This window comes from Pogonomyrmex barbatus, unplaced genomic scaffold (assembly GCF_055798465.1).
Source record: "Pogonomyrmex barbatus isolate J1 unplaced genomic scaffold, ASM5579846v1 scaffold13, whole genome shotgun sequence".
Classification (NCBI taxonomy): Eukaryota; Metazoa; Arthropoda; class Insecta; order Hymenoptera; family Formicidae; genus Pogonomyrmex; species Pogonomyrmex barbatus.
In genome coordinates, this window is record NW_028297109.1 from 2,461,891 (window position 1) to 2,477,127 (window position 15,237).

Below are 15,237 nucleotides of genomic sequence, written 5' to 3' on the forward strand. Positions count from 1 at the left end.
GTGTGGCGTGTCTGTGCTGGTGGAAGACTTGATAATTAGCTGCAGCTGCTGCACGTTTTCAAATTCCCTGTATATTTCCCAGCTCGCTTTTATGATACAGAAATCTATTCTCTATCGTTTCTAAGAATATTAAAACGAAAATATCTCTTTTTGTTATATTCTTTAATTGTTATATTGTATTTAATTTCAAAATTTATACAATGAAATTATCTTTTGTATGATTATTATTTTTATCATTTGAAATTTTATATATCCAAATTTTGAAATTCCCAATATTGTACGAATTACAAGCTATGACAAGCTATTTTTTTCTTTTACGAGTGACAGTCTATTACTACATCTCTTTAAATTTAATCGAGAGTCTAATAGTAAAATCCTGCGAAATAAGACAAGTCTCAAAAGTAATTTAATTTATAAGAAAGACGAATCTTCATTTCACAACCGTATCTCGAATCAATTTTTTTTTTCTGTCAAAATCATGCGAAATATTAAAGCAATATATCTTTTTTATATAAGATTTCGCAAAATAAATGGGAATTATAGAAATTTGAGTACACTTAAGTGAAGATAGACGAAAATTAATCTGGTAGCTAGTATGGCGATTAAAAAACAAAATAATAGTAATAAAAGTATATGGCAATGCGAAACATACACGTACATACACATATGAATATTGGAGTAAGAATTCCTTAAACCAAGTGGCATACCAGAGATAATTGCATTTTTCGTCGTAACGTTTAATTGTACAGGATACCTTGTTGATTTTTATTTTTGTCATTAGCGTGATACTTGAATAGAATTATTAAGATATAAAGACTAAAGAGCTATTATCTTTGTGCGCGAGATTGAATTGCCCAGTGATTTATTTTCAACGAAACTCGATGAAGAGATAGCCCTATTCAGCGGAACTGGATGAGGAAACTTGATAATGCTTATGGCATAATCCTGCGCCATATTGAAACCACGATAGTCATTATAGCGAATGTATATCCCGCAACATTGATATCTTGTTTATCTACATGTATTTTGAATTATAATTGAGTGATAAATTTATATATTTTTTTCATTACAGATTTATCTTTACGAAGTAAATTTACAAAGTAATTGAATCTTTGAACAGTTTTCGTTTGATGTAATCGATTATTTACTATTGATCTAAGAGTCAATGTGTTCTTGCTTTTACACGTTGTTTCTAAAATACGTACGAAATAAGATTATCCTTTTGTATTATTTTTTTTTTGTATTTCACGTGTTTTAATGGACTTTGTTTAAGTTAACTGTGATACTAAAAATGTGTATGCCCTTTTTTCTCTTGTTGCTCAACTTGATGATTTTGCATATTCTGATTGAAATTGAATCTGTGTGAATGAATCTATCGAGAATATCAATATTCCGGATCGGCCTATCTATCTTTTGGAATTTAGAATACTTTAGGGAAATACGTCTAGTATTCGGCACGCGCCGGGCTTATTCCCAGATCGTTTCCACCTTCTGCATTCACGCGTGTAACGGCATTGCCTTATACGTGGAAACGTCAATAATTTTGTTAAAACTGCTCGAGAACAATAGCGCGTGGTGGTACAAATTACAAAGAAAGAGAAATAAAAAATGGGTTGATGTTCGTCGATGTGAACTGTCAGTTTAATTTAATTTAATTGCCACGCTTATTATAAAGCGTGCTTATACCGTGTTAATAAATTGAATGAAAGCGAATTTCTTTATTGTATCGCTGTAAAATCATCCTCGCGTGATAACGAGTAACAGGTATAGTTTTAAAAATATTACAAGCATATGTAATAAATTTCATATGAATTGGCTTTATAGATACAGGTAAATTCGCATCGGCCGGCAAAGTGCATTTTCGCGTACGTCGCAACCGCATTTCGCGCGCAATGTACCATGTCACAGGTGCAGTGGACACGCACCTGCAATGCATTGCGCTGTCCGTGCCATAAAAGTAACATATCCATTAAGACTTAATAAAAAACTTAATAAAAGAGGATTTCTCCAAATGCGATCGAGAAGCGAAAGAGCGAAGCAAACTTCCATCGCAGCCAGAACTAAATCCAACTACGAATGATCTTCTCTCTCTCTCTCTCTCTCTCTCTCTCTCTCTCTCTCTCTCTCTCGCAAATAATGTGTATCGCATTGGTTTTCTTAGTGCGGCACGGGCTCGGATCATTTCGATTTTAGAACTACAGGCGCGAATTCTGCACGTGGTCGTCCACCGTCTCATTGGGACATGAATTATTGATATTGTTGATCTATGTAACGTTTCATCCGAACGAGTCTCTCTCTCTCTCTCTCTCTCTCTCTCTCTCTCTCTTTCTCTCTCTCTGTGCGCGGCGCACAGATGGCTCCATGGCTCCGCCAACTGTTTCGAATTCTATCGAATTTTCACGAGTAAGCCTCGATCAGATTGCGCGGGGGTAAAGGCAGAGGATACGTATCCATGTGTCGTGCAAAGGCATCGCACAATCGCCCGAGCCCTCGAGGAATTCTACTGCCAGTGCCGCGAAACAAGAACTTCACGCATACCGTTTACTTTGGGGAATCCGTGTGGATACCAGCTACCGGAAATACCTCACACATACCCTATCAGACCAGAGCTGCTGCGAACCGTTACATATCTGAGGTCGTCTCGCACAGTTCGCTGTAACCGACGTTTTCGTTAACTCGAAACATTCTGCCCCGATTAACGTCGCGTCAACGGTCAACGCTTACCTACCGCAACTTTTGTTTAATCGTTTAATCGCTGTGCCAATTTACTATGAATCGTCGTGGAGCAGTTTTGACTTGCCGGTGATGTACAATTTTTATCGCGGCGCTCTGCAAATTTAAATCTTTCGCAAAGACACTCGTATATCTTTCGCGGTATAACGAGGTATATACATATATTTAGTTAGATAAAGGATTGATACATCGGATAACGTCGAGAGAATATCGAACGGAACTATTTCGAAACTATTTGAGATATCGGAAAATGCTTTATGATTTTTCTTAGATCTTCTTCTTCGTGGATGTCCTTTTTATATCTACTTTTCTTTTTGTTTTTTTTTTTTCATTTCAACCATTGACAGATCTTTCTATTCACTTCTAAATCGTTAACATGTTTTATTTTTAACAATTATAAGACTTTCCTCATTATGTCATTAAACTTAATAATTTTAAAACAATCCACTACAGCTTAATAGCTTTTCAAGTTACCTGTGCGAGAAATAAATTAAAAGAAAGAAAAAATATTTTCGATCGTGTATTTGACTCTCGATGCGATTAAAAGCGTGATCACTCGCATGATAACTTGCTTATTTCAGTTTCTAACATGATATTCATATTGCATAAATAAACCTCCGGAATGAAGCAGCCACATTTAGCGTTCAGAATACGGGTCAAAGAAATGGCGCGAACGCGTACGCTCAATACGTCCGTGTCGGATGCGCGGTGATTCTAATATAGAATATGTCGTCAGTAAGAATACAAAATGAGTTTGGAAGACGCGCGATTGAATATTGTATTATGTGACTCCATCGAAATCACCCGTGTCTAATGAATATCCGTAAATAGTCGCGGACCGATGCTGTTGTTGCACGCGTAAATGCGAGCGTGATACGTAATACAAAAGTACACGATGAAATAGGAAAAAGCCTGAAGAGCCTGAAGTTATGTTCGATACGTCCGGAGGTCTTGGATGAGGCATCCGGTTTTCATAGTGCGAGTCCGGCGGCGCGACAGACGGAAAGCCGGATCAGGATAGATTGACAGAGGGACACGAACGAAACGTATACACCCGAGTGGCGAAGGGGATGAGATTGGGAAGCGACTCCTATTTTTTTTTCTCTTTCGCATCATCCCCCCGCGTTCCGTCTCCATTTCTGCACTCCCTTCAGCACCCTCTGACGAGTCGACCTCGCACCGCCAGTGTCAGTATCGACTAGGATACCTCGTGGAGAGAACAACGATGGGGAGGCCAGGGGAAGACGTGGGGTTGCTGAACACACAGACTAGAGCAGGAGAAAGGGAGGCGAGGGAGATAGAGATAGAGATGCTGAGGAATAGAGAGAGGATACGGAGAGGGACGGCTCGCTGATTCTCGGCAAACCTCGTGTTCAGTGCCGTACGCGAGTCGGCCTTTTCTACCGAGAGCCGAATATCGCGTGAACGGCCAACTTTTTGGCGCATAATCGTCTCATTAATTATTCGCCTGAATTCTTGTCACTTCGACGAGTTACCGTTAACAATGCTGCCGCAGTAAAAAGCAGTATCTATCTGCAAATTTCGGGTTTCTGATCTAAAGAGGGATGGAGATTAATATGCAGCGTAGACCATAAGACCATCCTCGTGCTATGGCTGCAAATGGCTTACTTTGTAATACTGTGCGCTAAAGTAAAGCTTGATGATCGAATATCTTTTCACATTACAATGCGCATTTCGAAGATTTCTGTGTTTAAAGGATTCAACTCTCACTATTTTACATTCCACTTTGGAATGCGAGGGCGACGAAAAGCGGATAATCAAGTAATGGAACTCGGCTCTTGCACGAAATGCCTTTGTGCGTTCATTGAATTGTTACAATCATCTCAGATCATACTTGATCATATTGGACGACAATATCCATAATTTACTTTAAATGACGAAGTGAATATTCCTGAAATATTTCACCTTTTCCTAATTGTTACAAATAATGTTTTTATTAAAATCAAGATATTCGCTTCAAAATGGTATGAAAGCGTTTGACGCCAAAGAACTTTGCCCATTTTGGACCAATCGTGCACATTTATCATTGTATAGTTACTATTCTGTAGATAATAATAGAATAGATGCTGAGAAAAATGTCACTAACATCCCTAAAAGATATCCGTATGTCTTCAAGAAGATATTTGGCATATCTTAAATGCCAAATGACATGATATGAACATAGCAATCTACAGTATGAATACATTCGCCGCTTATCTTCCTCTCCAGAATGGACTCTAGAAATGTCTTCATGAACATTACTGATTCCGATTTTCTGCCATGATGATATAACGCTGAGGGACTTCACTAAATCAGTAAAATGTACTCAAAAAATTACACCGAAAGATATGCAGCATTTGCTTGTTACCGCCGTCACCGCAAGGAGATGTTCTGGATGCAGAAATAAATCTTGTGGGGAGGAAGGGGATGGATGAAAAAAGGATCTAGAAGTATTTTTAATTACATAATAAAAGAGTCCATCCAGTTGATTAAAAACATCTCGCAAGAATAAATACCAAAATTAATATACCTTACATTGAGGTCGTACCTTTGATCTGTAACCGTTCAAGTTATTATGCACTCGAGCAATTAAATTAATCTTTATGCTCTACAACTTGACACATGGTTCATCTCCGTATGATTGATCCAAATCTATGTATGAATGGGCCAAGTCTTTGTTAACAACAGTCAAGCGAATTTCAATCATTTTAATTAATCGACGACAATATCGCGCGAGCGGGCGTCGCACGGATCGCGCGATTTCGCATCAGCATCGCGTAATCTCGCGTTCATTCGAACTACTCGGGGATGAAGAGACCAGGCCGCAAAACGCGCGTACGTTCCTGTCGGCGCGTCGCCGCCTCGAGGTTTCCACATGGTCTCGCGTTATATCGAGGGCGAATCGTGCGGGCTCGCTGCATCTCGAGCGTTCTCGTAGACGGTCCTGTCGGTGCTGCCACATGGCCGCGCGTCGTCGTGTTTTGCGGGCTTGGCGAGCTTTCAGGGGCGGCACCTGCGTGGTAGGGTGCTCGCTGGCTCACCCTCGGCAGTAGGGTGTCAGGAGGACGAGTGGGGTGCTGGCTCGGCTAGGTTCGGCGGACTTCGCAAATCATCGCCAACATTTCGCGTCGGGGCTTCCACATGGGTTGGTATTGGCTCCCGGGGCGCAGGATAGCTTGTGCGGCGGGGCTCTAACCGTGGAGAGAGACTCTAGCCGTGGAGCGGAGAACGACGAGGCGACGTAGGGTAGGAGAGACGAAGGGAGGAAGAGAGAGAGAGAGAGAGAGAGAGAGAGAGAGAGAGAGAGAGAGAGAGAGAGAGAGAGAGGGATTGATAGACTGTGAGGGAGGAAACGAGATGATACTCGACGAGGGGATAGAAGAGCAAGGAAGAAAGAGAGAGTCTGCGGGTAAGAGAGAGAGAGAAAGAGGGAGAGTGTGAGAGAGAAAGAGGCACGGCTCTCGCCACAACACCCCCCGAAACGGGCAGAGCGTCAGTGCTAAGGTGGGTTGCTCGGTCGGAACATTGTCAGAGAGAGAGACACGTCCTGGGAGTGCCTGCCTGCTGCACCGACACAACTTCCTGGTGCAGGACTCACAGCGGTGCAAGGATCGGGAAAACGCACGTATCAAGAGAAAGAGAGAAAAAGAGAAAGAGAGGGAGAGAAAAAGAGAGAGAGAGAGAGAGAGAGAGAGAGAGTGACTAAGTGATATACGCACGTACGCACGCATGTACTCACGCACGTACATAAGCGTCCTTACACGGGACTCTCGTAATCGCGCGCGTGAACACGCATGCACATAAGCGCGTGAAACACGGCACCGAGGAGGGAGAGATCGAGAAGAAGATCGAGTAGATAGTCGAGGGAGAGAGAGTTCAGCGCGGCTTGCAACCGCCGGGAGAACGGGACAGGCGGTAGCGGATTGCGAGTGGAAATAGTGGAGCACTGTATGTCGGGCCAGGCAACAATCGCGAGAGGTGCGGTGTAAGCTCAAGTAGCGGTGGCGGTGGCTTGTGCGTTGTGTCGCGAGCGAAAGCTCGAAACAACGGCCGGAATCATGAAAGAAGAGCTCGAGCGGTATCCGACGTTTATCGGAATGCGACGTACCGCCGGCGTAGTGGCGTTTCGCCTGGTTGGATAGATGTTCCGGATATGCGAGCAGACCGGGAGAAAAAGCGAGGATAGAGGAGATAGAATAGAGAAGAAGGAAGAGGGTGGAAGAGAAAGAGAAAGAGAGAGGGAGAGAAGATCGGAGGTGAAAGGGGAGTGAGAAGAAAGGTGTGTCAGAGAGGAGACGAAAGTCAGTAGGAGGTCAGCGTGGCTTCAGGGTGGCGGTGGCGATGGTGGTGGTGGTGGTGGTGGTGGTGGTGGTAGGTAGTAGTGGTGTAGTGGTAGGTGCTCTCTAGGTGAATGATCGTCGTCGGCCTCGTGGAAGAGGCGGCCGCCGTTTATGCGGGCTGCCGCGCGTGCCGCATCGTCGCTCGCAAATAACTGGAACCCGTTGTCGAGGGCGGGGAGTACGAGAAGAATCATCGAGAGATCGGGACGGTGGTGGCGGAAGGGAGTCGTTGTCGCCGCGCGCGATATCGTTGCGACCGTACGTACGGCGTTGATAGTGGCGGTAGTGGTTGTCGGTATTGTCGGGTGGAACTTCCGATCGGCGCAGCACCGGGAGGTCGTAGCAGTCCGCAGTCGTCGACCTGGCGGCTGCTGGCAGGGGCCGCTGGATTCCGTGGGGTATGACGAGCTGGCCCGCGTCACGGAATTCCCGTCCCACGAGCATGACGAAGGGACGATCGAGGAGACCGCGCGCGAATCCGATTGTCGCGAGCACGATTACGACCGTGGTCGAGCCGATGATCGCTGCGAGGACGACTGGGACTGTCAGCACGAGGATCGCGCCACTACCGAGGAACCCAACGACGACAATGATGACGATGACGACGATGACGACGACGATGGTGATGAAAATGAAAATGAAGATGACGTCCACGCCGAGCAAGATGCCGCTGCTGATGACGACGATGCCGACGATCCTCGCGACACTGACGACAATGTTGAAGATGGCAGTTGTGCTCGCCCCGGTTGTCGCTGCCTCCGGAAGTTCCTCGTTCCTCGGGCCGTCGAAGACCTGGTAGCGGAGGCAACGGTCGCGCGTCTCCTCAATCGTTAGAAGCAGTGCTGTTGTGCCGTCCGGATCTCTTCCTCTCTCGGGGCTATCTATATCCGTCGGTGGTGCGTCTGGTGGGTGCTGGTGTGGTGGTGCGCCGTCTACCGATCCCTCGTGTCACGGGTTATTACTGCCGGCCGGCCGGCCGTTCGCCTACGCGTACCCGCAGTGCAGTCGACCGCCGAGTAACTACCGAAGGCCATTACCCGGCTGACGGGGCGCGCGTCCCGACGACCAATTGCCGTTACGATTGCCGTTACGTCGCCGGACGACGACGTGCGCGACGGCGACGACGACCGCGACCGCGACCGCGACCGCGATCGCGACTGCGACGGTAACGGAGACGACGACGATTACGACGACAGCAACAACGACGACGACCACGACGACGACGTGCGAGACGACGTCGGGGATATGTGCGGGTGCGTTACGTCCACGCGGCGAGGACTGGGGACTGCTGCGGGTAAATCGGCACGGCGCGCCAAGTCCTCGTGTTCGGTTCATAGGACGCCCGGGATACGGTAGCTCGTCCTTCAGCGTTATTCCTCATCGACGCCCGCGGGCAATGTGCCCACCCGCCGGGATAGCAACGTGAGTACGCTTCTCTCGCCCTGATATCTATCGCCCACTCCCTTCGTAGGGATGTGTGACTTGGAAATGGCCGTTCCTCACGATTGCCTTTTTAAAACGGTCGCGGAAACGCTCGTTATCGCCTGCGGTGAACGTACCGTCTGTCTCGACGCTGACCGTAATCACTTAATCTGCTTCTCTCTTGATATATCTTTGTGGTATTTATTAAATCGACATACTGTGCTAATTAAGAATATATCATTAATTTAAATCAGTTTTCAAAGTTACATTTCCTGCATCGAAACCACAACTTTTTGGATATTTTAGTAAATCAGAATTGTAAAAAAAAAAATGAATTATTTAGAATATTAATCGATATTTCGACGATTGATTTTTTTACACCAAGCTACTATAAAAATGCTTTATTGTTATGAAATGTCAATAATGACAGAAAATATCTGAAAATCAATTTAAGCTAGACATGTAATTGTTTTTTCAGTTACTCAATAATCGAACTAAAAATTGTTTTCAGAAAACAGATGTTTTTCCGATCAAATAAGCTGTCAGCTTTATTTAAACAATTTTAAAAATATGTATACATACAAATTCATATAAATTATATATTTTATTTTGACAAATGTTTTTGGCATAGTAGGAGACAGAAATATGAAAGTAAAGAATAATTTTTAGTACATAAAAACATCTACATTTAGAATAAAATATTGTACATAATTTTTTATTAAAAGTCCATATATTATAACAATGTAGAAACGAGATTAAGTCACAGCTAATAATAAATTTGACAAATTCTCATAATAAATTTTTTAGCTTTTATTATTATGTCAAACGGAGATTTCTTTTGAGCATTTCTTAAAAAGATTCTCTTTAAAATGCTTTAAAATGCTTTTTTTATTTTCTTTTATGATCGATTTTATCAGTAATGGTTATTAGACGCACTTAATTTTCGTAGCATAATTTTTGAAGAATCTTCTGGACTTTCGTACTTATAGAATTAGGTGTGAAACATTGAATAAATAAATCTTATGATACAGAAATGTTTTATAATAAAAAATGTAGTTTTAATCTTTTTCGATATTTTTTCATAAAACTTTACAGATCTGTTATTATTCATTACAATACGTTCTGAAAGATAGATTTTATCGACATTCCTTATGGTCGATTACACAGGACTGGTATAAATTATATTATCTCGATCGATACCGTTTTTTATCTGTCGTTTTCTCATACATACTTTTATTTCACTTCCCTGAGATTCAGACATGTCAGTGTGCACAATAGAGAGGCTCGCTGTCAGTTTGCTATAATTTGATTATCAATTTAATGCTTCTCTGATTTCAATTAAAACGCCAGATGAGACTCCGCGTGTTTCACTTACGAATGACTTCGAGTAACTCGCGTGAGAAAAAAATGAACGATCGATCGATCGAGCTCAGCCCCTCTAGTTAAATACACGTCGAGGTTATTTTTCCGCGACGCCCGTGTCCTTACTCGAGGCGAAGGATAAATTGCCTCTTCCCCCGAACTTTTCTCCAGGAAAAGCCACCCGAAAGCTCCTACGGAGTCGTGCGAAAACGTCGGAGTGCTTTCAAGGGGCGGAGAGAGGGCCTGGGCGTAGTCCTCCTGCCACGCTTGTCCGACCTCTCTTTCCCTCTTCTACTTCCACTGCACCCGCTCGGTTCTTACACGTTCGCGGTGATTTAAGATTTTTCCAAAACAGATCAATCGTCCGCAGCTGTTCCTTTAAAACAAACCCCATTTCTCGTTCTTACATTAATATCTTACATGTACCCATACACGACAGTGTCGTGGAACAAAAAGATCCAATTCTAATGATAGATTTTTAACAAAGCCAATTCGATTGAATTGATTGGGACGAAGTTTCTTTAATAGAAATTATTATTATTATAAGAGATTATTATTTATCGTTACCTTCTAATTTTTTAATATTAAACATCTCTTCTAGTAACTCTTAATTTAAAATTCACAAAAGAAAATTCTCATAATATTTAATAAAAAATATACATAATTTTTTTATTATATGCTTGATCATAAATCTTTTATTTTAGATTATTAATTACATCAAAATTATTATTGCCTTAATATATATACAAATAATTAATTACAATGAAAAAATAAACTTTATTAAAATTATTTCTTTATTTTTAAATGTCTTGTATATAATATAACATATTAAAAACATATTAAAATTTTATATAAGAAGAGAAATAATTTTTACATTCTTAATTTATATATTTTTAAAATAACATAGTTATTTTATATCCATTTTATATCCTGTTTATGATTATTGTAATGATTATTTAATTAATTGATTAATTAATTAATTTTTGGATGGAAACAAGAATTATTATGTTCATGTGTTATTATTTGAGACGATAATTATATTATTGGATATTTAATCATAGTTGATTGAAACTTATTGCTATGCATTATGTAAAAACTTGTTATATTTTAAATTTACATTGAATCTTAACAAAATTAACAAAATTGAAATTTATGTTTAGCGTTTAATTTTCTTATATTTACTCATGGCCTCGTTTAATTTTTAATAAATTTTTCATATATTAAAGAAAATTCTCGATATTTCTTTATACGTGTTTAAACAAATATATTCTTTATTGTTTTAAATAATCGCTAATGAAGAATATTCCTTTCTATCGATAATAAGAAAGAGAAATTACAAAATTTGTAAAAATATCTGAAATGTTGCTTGACATTTTTATGACGTGACTGAACCAAGTTGAGATTTGTTTGAGTTATGAAATTGCTTTTAATTGATGTGGCCAAAGATTTCTGAAAGTGCAAAAAGTTTGAGCGATTCTGTCATTTTCGAAAACGCAGTGCTCCGCAATGAATATACGTAATGTCTGTTATCCATCTACTATTGATGAGTGTATCGATATTTTTGTCTGCGCAGACGATGAGTTGTACGGTAGAACGTTTCATAAATCTTTATTTGATTATCCGCATTCCATGTTATTCATTGAATCGCTTTTCTATCAACATTACACATTGAATAACGTGGTAAATATAAAATTTTTTCCTCCATTCGGTCGATATTAGTTCATTTTATAGAAAAAAATAAAAATACGTGAATTACAACATACTGAACATTGATTATTTTAGAAGTGAAATGATACCTTCGCACGCATTCTAAAGTTACTGCTTTTATTTTTGCAAACAAAATGTGACAAAATGTGTAACGGAAGTAATGAAGTATATCTGAAGGATTACTACCATCTTTTGACATTGACGTATACATCTGACGCGCGTAATAAAAGGCGACAAGTTTCGGTGGCTGACAGTAAATAATAAAATTCTGCTATTTATATTCACTTCCTTTCCGTGTGATAAAAGGATGGCTTGCATTAAAAGATGACATAGAAATAATGTACAATTTTCAGTTTCTAGTATCATACTTCTTCCTTTCTGACACGTGTCATGCCACAGGACACCACTTATTTAGATTGTAAACATGAAATGTTTGCGGACAGAGTATAGAGGAATACAAAACGTGATGATACCCGCTATTTTTATCGTGAAAATAACGGGAAATTGATGGGTATAGAAGCCAAACTCACACATATTCTGTATCTTTCTCCAATATTAAATTACAGACGCTATCTTAGTCTATACCTTACGGGTTATTGTTTCCACAAAAGCGTATAGCTAAAGTTATGTCCATCATTTCTGTATCTATTGTGGAATTTCAAATAGTTCAATTGTGTTTGCGTATATGGCAAGGTTTTTACCAAATTTTACCATTAATCTTTAAGAGTGAAAAATTCGAGTTTTGTTTTATATAAACAGCTCACATCAATTGTTTTTGACAAAATGTCTCGAGAGTTAAATTCGGTGACATCTTTCCGACTACTCTTGTCGATATATAAAAAGAATTTCATTATGCGGTCGCGCGATCGAGCTTTTAGAGGTCGATGTTATATCTTTGCATGTGTTGCCCGTGGATTCGATTTAGGGCAGAATTTAAAGTGCACTCTGTCATCGTCCCTACGTGTACAATAAATCCGTTTGCATTTGTGTCACGAATTTTCTCCCCCTCCCCCCCCTCTTTCTCTCTTCCCCCCGCCCCCGCTTTCTCCCTTCTCTCTCTCTCTCTCTCTCTCTCTCTCTCTCTCTCTCTCTCTCTCCCTCCCTCTCTATTTTTCTTTTCGCGTCTCGTTCCCCTTTTTGAGTTTTATAGTCACTGCTTGTATATCACGACCGAAAGCGTCAACGCGAAATATTGTCGGTCATGTGCACGCTACGTTGATGTGCGCGCCGCTTCCTTTTCACTTGATAATTTTGAAGAACGACCCTTGGTCAACAAAGGCCGCGATAACTTGTACAAATAACGGCGAAAAATCGTTGGTTTCTCGTCGACGGTTCCGACACGGAAGCGTCGGCGACAGCGGGACTATGGCTTTTTTTTTTTTTCAATTTTCGACGAGTATCGTGGGAATGAGTGCGGGATGGAAAGTTTTCATCGACGGCTCGACCGAGCCGTTTCGTCCTTGCCGTGACACTTCCGGATGAAGCACGACACTTCCGGCGTGTTGAACGAACTCAGGTTTCTATGGAAATGCGAGCGATCGAAACCTGCTGACGTGCCGGCACTTCCGGAAGCGTCGTCATTCGATGTCATCCTATGACGATGAATTCATTAATTAAAGTTCGTCGCGGTATATATATATATATATATATATATATATATATATATAATGCAATTTGGCTTTTGTAATTCTATCCCCCTCTCTTCCCTTCCCTCTCCCTTCCTCCCTTCCTTCTTTTTTTTTTTATATTAGGGTGTCCACAAATAATTTCAAAATTTATTGTGTTATTGAAAATGATATTTGTATTTTGTACATACATATATATAATCATGATGCAAATGAACAATTCTTAAACAAATTTATTTTGACTATTTTTTTGATATTTAATGACGAAAAGTGAATGTTCGTTGTGAATAATGAATGTGTATTCGTCTAAAGAAAAATTGACTTTACATTAATCAAAGTGATAGTGACATATCTTGTATGCAGAGCTGTTGCAAGAAGCACCGCCAGGTGCGAGAGAACTGTCATCGTCAGTCAATCTTCCGTCCGCGTTTGATGGCATATGATTTAGCGATCGGAACTATATTGATATTATTCAAATTTATGATCATATCTAATAAGCGCTTGTGCTGCCGGATAAAATTTACATTCGAATTATATTTGACTTTGTCATAATGTATTCAATTTATCTCTCTCTTTTTCTCTCTCTCTCTCTTTCTCTCTCGTTTTCTCCTCCTCTCAATGTAATTTCTTCGAAGAGTTACGAATATTTTTTGTTTCTTGATTGATTGCCGCATATAGATGCGACCAGAATCGAATAAATTGGTAGTCGATAGGCATAGTCGATTGCATTGAACGTTGCGTTGAACGTAGAACCCGTTTGTAACATTAATATTGTTTGAACGCGTGAAAGCGCGATCTGATATCGGATATGCAAACTGCCAGAACGTTCGCAGTGACATATTTATTTCATAACCGTAATTCCTTTCGGCTTCATAAAAGCTAGGTCACCAAACATCGATACTAATTGCGACTAATATTGACATTGTCGAACGTTTAGATTCCCTTCATTACAACGTCATTCAGAAACTTTAGAAAACATTCGATGAAAGCAACTAAACTAATAAGAGAACGTAAAGTTCTTTTATAACACGACGATATATCGCCTCGCCACTCCACATTTTTTCGTTGACGTGCGGGCGATTGTTACATGATATTTTACAACTTAGAAGAGATACAAAGGAAAGGGGGGAAAAAATGCGCTTGTCTGGCAAAAAATTTATGTTTTATATTTTTCCGGTGATATAACTTTGCATGAACGATTTTCTGCCCCATAAACGGTTAAAGGATACGCCTTAGATAATGCCGTAGTAATGAATGAAATTGCCTGAATTATTTGAAGAGCTTTAGGCAATAATAAATATTACACCAAAGCACGAGGCTACCTGCAATTCTGTAAAAATACATCATGTAGAAATTCATATTTTCCACTTGAGAGATAATGTCGATGGCGAAAGGATTCATCTTTCGTTTGATAACTCTCTTAATTTCTCTTACTTTATGAGATATTGTATGCGTTTAATCCTCGTTATCATCTTTCTAGTAACAAATAGAGCGACCGACTTTCGCGGTATAAATGCTGAGATCGATGAATAACGGGGAAAAATATGTGAGCAAATTGATCATGCATGAAGTTTAATTATCGTGTTGATGAGCTTCAGAGATGAGAGAACCTAAGAAGAGAGAAAAAGAGAGAGAGAGAGAGAGAGAGAGAGAGAGAGAGAGAGAGAGAGAGAGAGAGAGAAAGAGAAAGAGACTCATCATGCCCCATTTCTACATTTTAACATTCAATTGCGACCGTAAGATAGGTTATTTCATCGGAAATCGTCGTTAAATTATATGAGATGTTTAATCAGGTTACTGGTTGCCAACCGCGATATAAAAATTCAGCAATGTGGGAAATACCGCAGGGCGAGAGAGAGAGAGAGAGAGAGAGAGAGAGAGAGAGAGAGAGAGAGAGAGAGAGAGAGAGAGAGAGAGAGAGGAGGATCGATTTCCGATCATGTTCCGTTCGAGAGCGATCCACTCGCTTGTTTATGGCGAATGTCTAATATTGCTGGTGCAGCGCAGGACCAATTTCCGAAATTCCCGGATACGTTTACGCGCCAAAA

At 40.6% G+C, this 15,237-nt stretch overlaps 2 protein-coding genes across 3 annotated transcripts in view; both read left to right on the top strand.

Moving 5' to 3' along the window:
- Positions 1-5,744: 5,744 nt before the first annotated feature.
- Positions 5,745-7,872, top strand: LOC148937554 (uncharacterized). Its single transcript, XM_089072415.1, has one exon. The coding sequence runs from the start codon at positions 7,474-7,476 to the stop codon at positions 7,870-7,872; it is 399 nt and encodes a 132-aa protein (XP_088928541.1). The 5' UTR covers positions 5,745-7,473.
- Positions 7,873-8,355: 483 nt separating this feature from the next.
- nAChRalpha1 (nicotinic acetylcholine receptor alpha1) overlaps positions 8,356-15,237 on the top strand; it is a 220,865-nt gene continuing 213,983 nt past the window's right edge. For both annotated transcript variants that reach the window (XM_089072411.1, XM_089072410.1), the window contains exon 1: positions 8,356-8,495. The gene's annotated coding sequence lies outside the window, so the exon portion shown is untranslated. The remainder of the gene's footprint in view (positions 8,496-15,237) is intronic.